The sequence below is a fragment of the Stenella coeruleoalba genome, assembly GCF_951394435.1.
Source record: "Stenella coeruleoalba genome assembly, chromosome: 17".
Lineage (NCBI taxonomy): Eukaryota > Metazoa > Chordata > Mammalia > Artiodactyla > Delphinidae > Stenella > Stenella coeruleoalba.
Window position 1 is genome coordinate 72,473,485 of NC_137163.1, and position 12,165 is coordinate 72,485,649.

General features: G+C 41.5%; 2 protein-coding genes across 8 annotated transcripts in view; one reads left to right on the forward strand and one right to left on the reverse strand.

Moving 5' to 3' along the window:
* ASPH (aspartate beta-hydroxylase) overlaps positions 1 to 12,165 on the forward strand; it is a 414,018-nt gene that overhangs the window by 202,365 nt on the left and 199,488 nt on the right. For 2 of the 7 annotated variants that reach the window (XM_079901409.1, XM_079901408.1), the window contains one exon: positions 3,203 to 6,189. The exons of the other annotated variants lie outside the window; for them this stretch is intronic. In XM_079901409.1, coding sequence (XP_079757535.1) covers positions 3,203 to 3,353 — 151 coding nt within the window. In that variant the 3' untranslated portion in view covers positions 3,354 to 6,189. Of the gene's footprint in view, positions 1 to 3,202; positions 6,190 to 12,165 lie in introns of those variants that run through there. 7 annotated transcript variants of the gene reach the window in all.
* The window catches only part of CLVS1 (clavesin 1), a 133,055-nt gene continuing 127,637 nt past the window's right edge, over positions 6,748 to 12,165 (reverse strand). The window contains exon 5 of the mRNA XM_079901412.1: positions 6,748 to 7,204. Within this exon, the coding sequence (XP_079757538.1) occupies positions 7,117 to 7,204 (88 nt within the window). The 3' untranslated portion in view covers positions 6,748 to 7,116. The remainder of the gene's footprint in view (positions 7,205 to 12,165) is intronic.

The window sequence follows — 12,165 nt, forward strand, 5'->3', positions numbered from 1 at the left end:
AGGCAAGTATAAATCTAATAGAATTTTATGGCCCTAATGGAATCCAGCCCCTTGGAATACCTCCCAGATTTCACGTTTAAAAAATTGTTTAATCAGTGGTTTACACTAGTCCATATTTGACCCAAAATATCTGCAAAGCCACAACCCAGCGCTAACTTAAGTTCCACCTTTACAGGCACTGGTATGCCATGAATGAACCAGCGCTAAAAGCTTTTCCCAATTTATAAGGAATTTAAGTTAATGAATGGAATGCTTAAGGTTTTTCTCACATCCAGCATTCCTAAATCTTTGGCTTTCTTACACTTACCGTAATCTAGTGAAAAATGTCATTTTGTGCAAACTTAGAATGTTCAATTTAGTTGTCTTAATTACTTCCAGTACTTTAAGTAGGTTCTAAACTCTCTACCACTCAGAAAACGTTGAGAATCACTTGTCATTGCCGCACCAAGCATTATGTCACAGATTCTCTTAGGGAGTTTTGATATTGCACCCCCTGGGAAGTTTTCAGTCTTCTCAAATAGAGGGAGATTACTCATAGAGAGTGATGCCAAAGTAATTTTGAATTTTCTGTATGAATTTGACTACTCTAGGTGCTGCATATAAGTGGAATCATACAGTATTTGTCCTTGCATGAGTGGCTAATTTCACTTAGCATGATGGCCTAAAGGTTCATCCATGTTGTAGCATTGTCAGAATTTCCTTCTAAGGCTGAGGAATATTCCATTGTATGTATAGACCACATTTGTTTATCCATTCATCTGTCAGTGGACACTGGTGTTGCTTCCACCTTTTGGCTACTGTGAGGAATGCTGCTGTGAACATGGATGTACTGTTGTTTTCTTTTGCATGCCCTTCCCCCCTTGTCTTCTGCCTGTATTGTAGGCTTGTCACTGACATTGCTTAGTCCCACTGATAACAAGGCCGAGGAAATGACCACCAAACTGTATAAGCTAGGGATCATTTTGCTTCTTTTTTCTTGTCATTTTTTTCATTTCTTAACTTTGCTTTTCTTTTCAAATTTGACTTTGCATGGTAATGAATACATAGTCAGTCATTTGCCCCTGAGTCTATATATTTTTGTCCTTCGTTACACTTGGATGGGACTCCAGTAGACCCTGACCCTTCAGAGGAATTGGATCAAAGAGCCAAGCAACTCATTTATTGAGTGCAAGACTTTAGGGTAGGTGGGACCTCCCCTGCGGTCCAGTGGTTAGGACTGTGTGCTTCCACTAATGGGGTTGTGGGCCCCATCCCTGGTCAGGGAGCTAAGGTCCCACAGGCTGTGCGGCGTGGCCAAAAAATAAAAATAAACAATAAACTCGCAATTGCACAACATTGTGAATCGACTATACTTCAGTTAAAACAAAGACATCAGGGTAGGTGTGTGAGGCAGCGCAGGAGGTGGGGCTGGGGAGAGAATGGGTAACAGAACAGAGGATTGGTTCCCAACTTCAAGGAGCTTTTAACTTGCAGATATTTGTTACTTTAAATTATTTGGAAATTTTAGTGTCAGATTCATTAATATGTCTCAGACAAATTTGTCTCCCACTTCACTGCCTTCCAACTCAGGACATTTGGCAATGACTGGAGACTTTTTTTTTTTTTTTTTTTTGGCTGCATTGGGTCTTCGTTGCTGTGCGCGGGCTTTCTCTAGTTGTGGCAAGCAAGGGCTACTCTTCGTTGAGGTGTGTGAGCTTCTCATTGCAGTGGCTTCTCTTGTTGTGGAGCACAGGCTCCCGGTGCTCAGGCTTCAGTAGTTGTGGCACGTGGGCTCAGTAGTTGTGGCTCGCGGGCTCAGTAGTTGTGGCTTGTGGGCTCAGCAGTTGTAGCTTGTGGGCTCTAGAGCACAGGCTCAGTAGTTGTGGCACACAGGCTCAGTAGTTGTGGCACACAGGCTTAGTTGCTCCGCGGCATGTGAGATCTTCCCAGACCAGGGCTGGAACCCGTGTCCCCTGCATTGGCAGGCGGATTCCTAACCACTGCGACACCAGGGAAGCCCAGGAGACATTTTTGATTGTCACAGTTTGTAAGGGCGTGCTACTAGTATCTAGCGGAGACCAGAGGTGCTGCTAAACGTCTCACAGAGCACAGGACAGCCCCCGCCCCCCGCCAAAACAAAGAATTACCTGGCAAAAATGTCAGTATTGCCAAGGTTGAGAAAGCTTGCCGTGTGTAACATTAGATAATATTAGATAATATTATCTAATTTAATATTGATTAATCACCAGGTAATGAACATAAAAAGACAAATCATTTCCCTAAGGAAAACTTCTTTATGATAATGCAATAAGTTGAAATCAAGCTAGCGTTTTCTCCTATAATTTTAATTATTTGCTAATCCAGGAAGTAAGATTTTAACTACTTGAGAGGAATTTTGATATCTAGAAAAAATTTCCTAGTAAAAACTTCATTTCAGAAACATAACTTAGCATTTACCGTATTGACAATTAATACCTATTCGAAAAAGAAGAAAACATTAGCAGAAATAATAAACTTTCCTTGGGTTTGAAAGGCATCGTATGATTGCGCCCTGCATTTTACTCTCTCGGCTGTCTTATTTAGACTAACACCATATTTAGATCTTAGCTCCTCTACAGGTATCTTGTGAAGTAGTGCTGTCAGCCCTAAAGGGTGTTTTGCAGCATTCATTTCAAATATTCCATGGATAACCCACTTGCACAGCGTATAACATTAGGAGTATAAACAATCCGCCCTTCCATAAAATGGAACTTTAACAAATGGAATGGGTTGAAAAGAGAATCATTTGGAGATGCACAGACACCATGCCTATGGGACATCAAAATGCCTGAGACCCAGTCACTGTACTTCCACACCAATCTCTGAAATGCCAGGGAGGATACCGTGGAGCCATTGACTGGGAGGTCACCTTGGGAATGAGCCACTGGGGCACACTTTCGAGTGCTCGCCCGACTAAACAAGCCTTGCCTAGGTTTGTACCAAGAATAAGTTTACCCTTATCACCAGTCTCCTGCCTTTTGTATACCTTCAGTGCTGAGCGTGAAAGCTGATGTTCATGGTAAGAATCCTGAAATTCTTTCTTAATCACCGAGGAAAGAACACATCCTGTGTTTCACTTACCTGGTCCCATTGCAAAGGTTATCATGAGAGAGCCTTCCTGAACACAGACGTGGATTGATCCTCAGGCATCTGAATCACAAGCTTCCATGCTTTTCTGTTCCAGGACATGGGAAGAAGGCAAGGTGCTCATCTTTGATGACTCCTTTGAGCATGAGGTGTGGCAGGATGCCACGTCTTTCCGGCTGATCTTCATCGTGGATGTGTGGCACCCCGAGCTGACACCCCATCAGAGACGCAGCCTTCCTGCGATTTAGCATTTTGTGCAGGCTCAGGACACGCTGGAGAGAGGCTGCCTCTCTGGTTCAGTCACCTTGGATGTGGGCATAGACGTTCAAACACCACAGCCCTTAATTCCCTGGATTTGCAGCCTGAAAAATTCTAAACCTCCTCCGAGGGTTGGATGACACTAAAGGGAATATATGCCTCGCTGCAATTCTTTTAGAAAATACCTGTGGTATTTCATCCATGACAGCCCCCATCTGATGCCTGTATTCCAGGTGCACCCATGATAGCTTCTACCTTGCCGGCCAAAGATATTTTTTCCACTTAGGCGAAATCAGTGTAAATGAGAGTATATGTAGAAACTGTAAATGGATTGCTTTAGTTTGTAATTTTTCTATGCAATTATATTTTTCTAGGGAAGCAGGATGATTTTGTCATCACACACCGCTACTTTTTTTGTTGAGTTTAATGGCAAGCTGTATAAACGCTTTAGTTCTGCTTAATCGTAACTTTCCTGATGAACTCAGACGTCCCTCTTTTAATTATTTTTAGTAAAAGGCACTCATATGAAAAAACGATTCTATTTTCCTAATACAAAGGAGAAAGACATAATTATGCCAATGTCTTCATGAACCGTACTGCTCCCTACCCATTGCGTCTCTTTGCTTTTTTGTCACCATTGAGAGCTCATGTCTTAATTCCTCTCCTCGCTATGTGAATGGTGGAGATACTGTCAAAATGGTATTTATTTCTAAGAGGAACTTTTTACACTGAAGAAGTACTTGGAGTCATTTTGTAATGAGTTATAACAATGACGCATGTAAATTTTTTTAATGTCAAGCACTAGGCATTAGAAAACAAAAAGTAAAATTTCTCCAAGTGAAAATTTTCTCTTGGGATCAGGTAGATAGGGGGCTGCTAGGACACCTGGCTCCTGGTCTCTTTGCGTCTATGAAACAGGGCTGGAATCCAGAGTGTTTTCTGTTGGGGATCCTTGTGAGTGATGAGGCCGTTGAAAGGATTCCCATCAAAATTTTGTAAAACTATGAAGGATGGCAGAGTGGAAGACCAAGAATATGCCAGGATCTCTGTCCTGCGTGTAGGATGTAAAAATCGCTTTCCTCTTTGAAATTGTTTGGAAGACTCTGACATCTCCCTGGCTTGAGAAACTTCTGCCATTTGAGCTTCACTTTGAGATGGCAATCATTATTGATAGTTCGGCTTTAAAATTTCCTACTGCATAGAAAGAACAGTTGCCTACTCGTTCCGAAGATGACCACGTCATTAATTTAGTGGAATATTGATGCATTAAATTTTGTGTTTTTTAAATCAAAGCTAACTAGAAATGTTAGCTATAAGAATGTAATGATATTCATGCACTGAATTTTAAGCCAATATGAACAAAAATGCTGGAGAAATGACACATAGGTTACCAGATTTCATTCGCAGGTAGAAAAAACACTTGTGCTTTCTTTTCCATTGAAGGACAAAGAAAGATGCTTCCTTTATCTTATTTAGAAAGCATTCTTTAATATTGAAATGAACCCCCTTTGCTTGTCTTTAAGGACTTCAGCTTCCAGTCAAAGAGTTTGTAAAATATTTGTCCTCTTTCCTTCTGTTTTGCCAATGTTGAAAAATCTCACTAAAATAGATGAAGAAGCATGTGAGGGAAAATGTCAAAATTAATTACCGAAATCCAGAAGAAAAAGCAAACTCTTGAAAAATAAAAAAGCATTTGTGTCCTTCAGTATTTATTGAACAGAAGAAATGACTGACAAAGAACAATACAATCTAGTGTTCATGTGGTAACATTCATGTCACTTACTGAATTTGGTTCTTGTATGTATAGTGCATACACATAAAGAAACTCAAAGTGTAAGTTGTCACTGTTGAACCATCATCTTTGATTCATTTAATGAAATCATGGAATAGAGTCAAAACTAGCTCTTAACTTAGTAATTATAGTATGGTATTTAAAATCGGGTCACTACAGGAGGATTCTAAATATTGCCGATTGGAAAGCCAGAGCTATTACTGCTGCAGAATGTTGGCAATAATAGACTCCAGTAGCATTTGAAATACTGGATCCCACAACTATTTGATAAACGCAAGTAATAAAATGGGTTTTCCAATTTGCTTTAATTCTTCATCTTTCTTCCCTATGTTGTGGTATATAAGAAAAGTGTTTCAGTCATTGCATTGGTAGAATTATTTCAGTGTTATTTTTTTGTTATTTGAAATGTCTACACGAAATGAATTGGTTTTATTTATACTGTGATGCAGTTGGTTAAGAAATATTTTAAATTCTCTTTCAATTTTATTTCAAGGGTGGAATACAAAAATCACTTCTGTTATTATTTTCTACCAGTAGAAAAAAATTATAACACTAGATCCATTAAGAAAGAGACGTAATACATGATTAAGATTAGTATCTATTGAGGATGATTATGGCCAGTTGAATCACCTCTTTCCTTTGAATTTTTTAGCCAACAAGTAACCCTCTCAAGTACTTAACGTGTAAAATCATATTTTACTGCTCATTATCAACTAAAATATTTTTTGTTTGACATTGAGCACCAACTGGTCATACTAACGAAGGCCCATGTCATGCAGATGGCTGGGAGAATAAGAGATAGCTGAGAACATACACCTGGTTTTGGGAAACATGGCACAAGTAAGGATATCATATCTTATGATAATCTGCTTATTTTTTATCTGATCTCCTTTGAATGGATAGCTGGGGACTCCATTTCTAAGGATAATAAACAAAGAAATAAAGTGATCTTTGGCATTTCATCCTGCATTCCTGGTCTTCTCTTATTTTCAGTTCTTTCGTATTTCACCATCCTTAGGGGTCTTCCTCCATGATTGACACCTACCCTCTCGGCAACAGCCAGACCCTTTCTCCACACCTTTAACTGGTTGCAAGAGGAGGTGAGGGAACGTGGGGAGCACTTTTCTTTTCTGTAGTGACCCAAGTGAGGCAACTTGAATGGATTCATTAATCAGTGACATGTATTTTCAATGAGACCCCCGCGCACCCTCTAGAGACAGACATCCCCTGTGGGAAGTCACATTGCTAAGATGAAATAGAGATCTTTCAGTTTGTGTCTTTGTTTAAAATTAGCTCATGATAATCAGCTGGTGGCCTGATCAAAGATGTGATATCAAAATCATTTTTGCAGGATATCAAAAAAAACAACAACAACAAGCTCTGCAAACAGCCAGACCTACGAGAACGTGCCCTTAGGCTGAACAATTTGAAATTTGATGCTGGTGATGAGGTCAAAGAAAGTATTTCAATATAGGAATGGAAATCACTGGAGATACTGTTGTCTTGGGGCTTTGCACTACGTTAAACTTGACAATTGTGTCTGCACAGTTTAATTCTTATGTATCTACTTGGAAATGCACTTAATCTTAAATTGCAAAAACTGGACAGAGTCTCTGCAAAGCCTCAGAAAGATCCTTATCCTAATGAAGTGTGTGCGTCAGATTTAGTTTTTCTCTTTTCAATTCACTTAATACTATAAATATGGGATGGGGGGAATCTGTTTCCATAACTGCCTTGCTTCATCCTCCAATTCCCTCATTGAAAAATAAAGCATCTCTCAAGTCTTTGTTCAACTTTGGCTGCTTAGACCAATGGCTGGTGACAGTCATTACCGGGTGGCAGGAGAGGAGGCCCTTGTGTCGAGCCGAACGCACGCATTGTGGGGTCAGTTGCACATGTGCTTCCTGGTGGCTGCTACCACTGAGGGCTGGGGATGTCCAGAGCACAGGGTGGCCCAGGGTTCAGTCCAGAGCCAGGAGTGGCTGAGTGTTCTCATTCTCTCCCTTGTCCTCATGTTTCAGGGTCCCAGCTTCTACCACAGACTGAGATCTAATAACAGGGCAAGGAAAAAGATATGATTACAAATAAGTCATGGTGTCAGCCATTTTGGAATCTTGTAAGGCATTCAGACTTTATGTCCCCCTTATTAACCAAGACACTCAAAATAGCTATATAACTTCTCCCCCCTTTTGTATCTCTGTGTTCCTTGCTTTTGTGTCTTCTACACCACATTTGGAGGGAGCGAGGCATCTTGGAATCTTCTTTGCAGGAATCTCTTCTTTTGGTAAAATGAACACGTGTTCTAGCCACAACTCTGCCCCCCTGTCTAAACATTCTGTGGATCTTGAGATGTATAAAGTCTCCTAAATTTTGTTAGATTTTTAATGTTTCAAAGTATTTCTGAGAGCCTTTGTTTCTCAAGGTCATAGGAAACTATCATGTATGATGTTAAGACCATGAGATTTGGAATCAGATGGTCGATGTATTCTTGACCCCTTACTGACTGAGGAGTCCTGGGGGAGTTTTCAGAACCCTGGACCTTTATTGCCTCACCTGTAAAGCAGAGCTGTTACCTACCTTCCAGTGTTGTTGAGAAAGACTAAAACTAATACCATACCTAAAGCACTTGACATGTACTTGTAGTCAAAATTTATGGGGCACTGTGTTATCACCATTATTGCAACAATGGCATTGATCTTAGTCTCTGGTGTGTCCTTTTATACTAGAGTAATAACAATTTCCTGTGTTTATAACATGATTGAAACTGAAATTAGTTTCTAGCTTTCTAGAGAGAAGATGATAAGAGCTATGCACACAGTAGACATTCAATAAACGTTCACATACTAAAAAAAAAAAAAGCCATTCAAAACATTAAGAAAATGGTTGAATTGGGTTGTTCAAATAAGCAAGATTTACATATATGTGCGGTAAATGGTTAACTCAGTAGGCCTGAGTTACCCAAACCCTCCACATTCCAAAAGTCTTCAGGACTGTCCCTTGACTGGTTCTTCTGAACCCTGGGAGTATCCTGACTGATAAAGTGTCTTCGTTTGCCTGAGCTTTGGGTCACACCCTGTCAGTTGGACTTCTTGTTGGGGAAGGTGGAGGAGTTGAAGACCGAGTGGCTAAGGTCAGTCACACATGCTCTGCATGCCTATGTGACGGACCCCCCCCACCCCAATAAAACCCAGAACCCTGGGCATCAAGGCATGGGTGGGTGGTTGGTGACACTGTGCATGTGTTGTCACTCGCCATTGCTGAGAGAATTGAGCTCTCTCTGTGTGACTGCACGGGAGGCAAACTGGAAGCTTGCAAGTGGTCCAGTGTACCTGAACTCCACCCACTGCACCTTTTTCCTTTGCTGATTTTTATCTGTATCCTTGTGCTATTAAGAAACCTTAACTGTGAGTGTAACTACATTTCTGGGTCCTGTGAGTCCCTCTAGCCAATTATCAAATCTGGGGATCCCAAACACAGTATATAATAACACTAATATTCGCTGTCTGTGCACCTGGTGTAGTTGTAACTTCTTTACATGCATGAAGTTACTTCATTTTCATACCCCTAAGGAGTGATGCTATTATTGCTTCCATCTGGGGGGTGGGAAAAACTAAGGGACCAAAAAAATCAAGTAACATAGGAAAGGCTGCACAAATAGAGAATAGAGAACAGGACAGGTGTATCACCCTCACAATGTTCCTGGGTCTACCTCACACTGCAGAGATTTTTAGCTACTCTAAATGTCAGTCCCGTCAAACAGTCCAACGTTAGGTACCAAGTCTAACCTTTGAAAATGAAATGGATTCGTTTGCTCCTGGGACAGGGTAGAGAAGCCCCAGGTAGTGTAGTTCAGCTCCTTTACACATTGCCTACGTATTTCTGTCTTTGCTTTTAAATAAGGCCTGGGGGGGGGGGGGGGTGTGTGGTGTGTGTGTGTGTGTGTGTGTGTGTGTGTGTGTGTGTGTGTGTGTGTGTGTGTGTGTGTACGCATACACGTGTGGGGGTGGGTAATTGATTTATATAAGAAGAAGAAAAGCTGAAAACCCAGAAGGCATGAAAACAAACTGAAAAACAGAGAAGTAGAACTGCCCACACAGGCCACTCCATGCAGCACCTTGGACAGCTGCCTAACTGCTTTGCCCTTCAGGCCCTGGTGAAGATGAAGGATATTCAAGGCCGGTCCTTTATTACTGAAGTGTATTCTTCTCCTTTCATGCCAGTTGGCTTTGTTTTACAACATGGCAAGAGAATCACAGCCACAGAGTTAGAAGGGACCTTGGCGACCCACTAGATTAACCCACTAGGACATATTCAGTCAGGAGCCACGCAGCCTCTTGCTGAATACATCTGACTTAAGAAATCTACTCCTCCATGCTCGTAGAGGAGGAGCTCTGCTAGGAAGTTCTTTCTTACACTGAACTAGAACCTGTCTTTTTGCAATTTCTCTATACTGCTTCTGGTTTCGTCTGCTGGAGCCACCAGAGTATGTGTAATCCATCTGGTCCACGTAACAGCCCTTTAAGTATTTCTCTAGTGCTCTCCAGCCCTCTCTCTGCCCGCACTAAAACTAACCAAACTCTTCTTGAGCCAAGGTTTCTAAAATTACCACTCTCCTGCATCTCTTCATCAACTGGTTGCCCTCAGGACGTCACCTCAAAAGGGAATGAAATTATCGCTTCCTCTCTTCTTTTTTTGTATGCTTCTGTTGAAGCATAGAAAATGCACCTAGAATTGCCTTAACCTTTCTGGCACTCACGTAATAAAGCCGAGGGAAATATTAGCTATATTTACACATGCTGCTGTTAAGTCGATTCTCCCCCATCTTGAAAGTGCGTGGTTGAGTATTTCATCTTTTTTAATTTGGCTTATATTACCACTGTATCTCTATCCTTTTGGATCTAGAAATTTGTTATCCATCCAAATGATTGTCTGTGATTTTCACGAGTATTGGATTTGTTTCCAGACTTTCCCTTCCCCTATTTTGGGAGCCACTCTGGGGGGAAAAAATCAACAAATTCTCAAATATTGAACTTTCAATCAACAATCACTTATTTCCACTCACTCATGGTAAGAAATGCTTGTGAGTGTCCTCTGCTATATGCCAGGGACTGTGAGAAAATGTTCAGAACCCCTCATTCTTTAGTGGAACTATTGCTTCAGTTACCCAGTCATAAACGCACAGATAGGTATGGGATTACTGTGATAGGCACCCTGAGAACAGGGCATTTGGGGGAGGGGAAGCATTAGCTCTAGAAGGAAAGGAAGGAAGGAAAAAGCTATCATTCACCCAGTGACATCATTCACAGTCCTTATTCAGGTGACTCTTCCCTCCACTTGGCATCAGATTTGGATCTGTTTGGGATTTTTTAATACCCAGACTGACAGAGGGACACAGAATGCTAGTTTTGTTATCTCAGCCAATAGACTGTTTGTCTTGGGTGAGTGGTGAGTAACAATTGAACAGTTCTGAGGCACCGACCGTGAGGGACCAAACATAACATTTTTTCCCCTTGTTTGCTTTTTTCCTGATGAGAAGGAGACCATAGCCTCTTTACTTCCGGCATGACATGATGCCATTTACCTGGTCACACAATGAACATTTGATATAAGGAACACACTCATCATGAAGTGTTTGAAATTCACTGGAAAAACAGAAAGCATATGTTGCTGTTTTCAAAATCTAGTATAAATAAAGCCAAGAGAAACACCTTGCTTAAATCTTGCCCTCAGTCCGTTTAGCTGAGTCACGGTACTCTCTGGGAAGACCGATCCACTGCTCACTGATAGAAATGTCTCCACCACTTGTAAACAGAGAGCTCAGGAATTGTGCATTAACTGGAGGACCCCTTGCCTTGCGACTTAGTTGCCCAGATCACGCTCAGTGGTAATCCCTCCATGTGGTGGATTTGCCTTCTCCCAAGAAGATTAACACTTCTGCTAAAATAAACATTTCAGACTTTTCCCTTGGGTCCTCTTTCCAACAGTGAAAGCCAGCTTAACCCCAAGGGCAAGCAGAGGAGTTATTTGAGCTATCTCAACCATCATTATCTCAGTGCTATAGCAGACTATCCTCACAAAGGCTTCATTCTTGCCTTCATAGCCACATTTTGTTTTCCTGCTATTATATCTCTCTCTCTCTCCCCGCCCCCCCCGCCCCAATTCTCTCTACCTTTCTTCTTTCTACCTTCCCCTTTTCCTCTCCAAAATTTGGAACTTTCTCCACTGCATGTCATCAAACATCTATAGCCATGGTTTAATTTTTACTGATTCCAAAGGCAATTAAATTCCAAAAAGAACAAGATAAAGATGGAAAATGTTCACCATGAGCTAGTCCATTCTGCACAGACTTGCAGTTGAACTAAGAGTTCTGTTCTCAGTCAGAGGCTTATTTGCAGAACTTCACTTAGCTACCTTATCTCAACAGCTGTCACCACATATTCTTCTTACTAATGAACTGCCATGGCCTGGCTTGGGCTTTGTGGACCCCAAATAAGGGCACAGGAGCTCCGCCCTTCAACCCCAGACATTCACCTAGAGTCACTGAAGGCCAGGGCTCTAAGGAACCTCAGAGGCTATTTAGTCAAACCCTCATTCATCTCAGGTCCTCCCCATTTCTCTTCCAGGGACCAACCTCGTCACTTCATCAGGAAGTATTCCATACTTCTGGTTTTATTTCTTAAAGTTAGTGATGGGCTTGGTTTTGTGGAATAGTGCAGAACTGCCTAATATCTTAGTGAACCTGTATAAGAACCTCTAAACAGAAAGAGTGGGGGCTTTTTTAAAGATATTTTTAAAGATGCCTCTAAGTAATTCTCTTTAACCCCTGTTTCTCCCCTGTACGTTCAGTTATCAAGGCAGTTCCCTCAGGAGCGCCTGCCTGGGCTTGAATGATGGCTCCACTGCTGGCTTTGTGAGCTTGGGCAAATTCGACCCCCTCATGTGTAAAATGGAAATAGCATAGTGCCCACAACCTGGGACATGGGGGTGATGAGAATTAGATGAGTTACAGC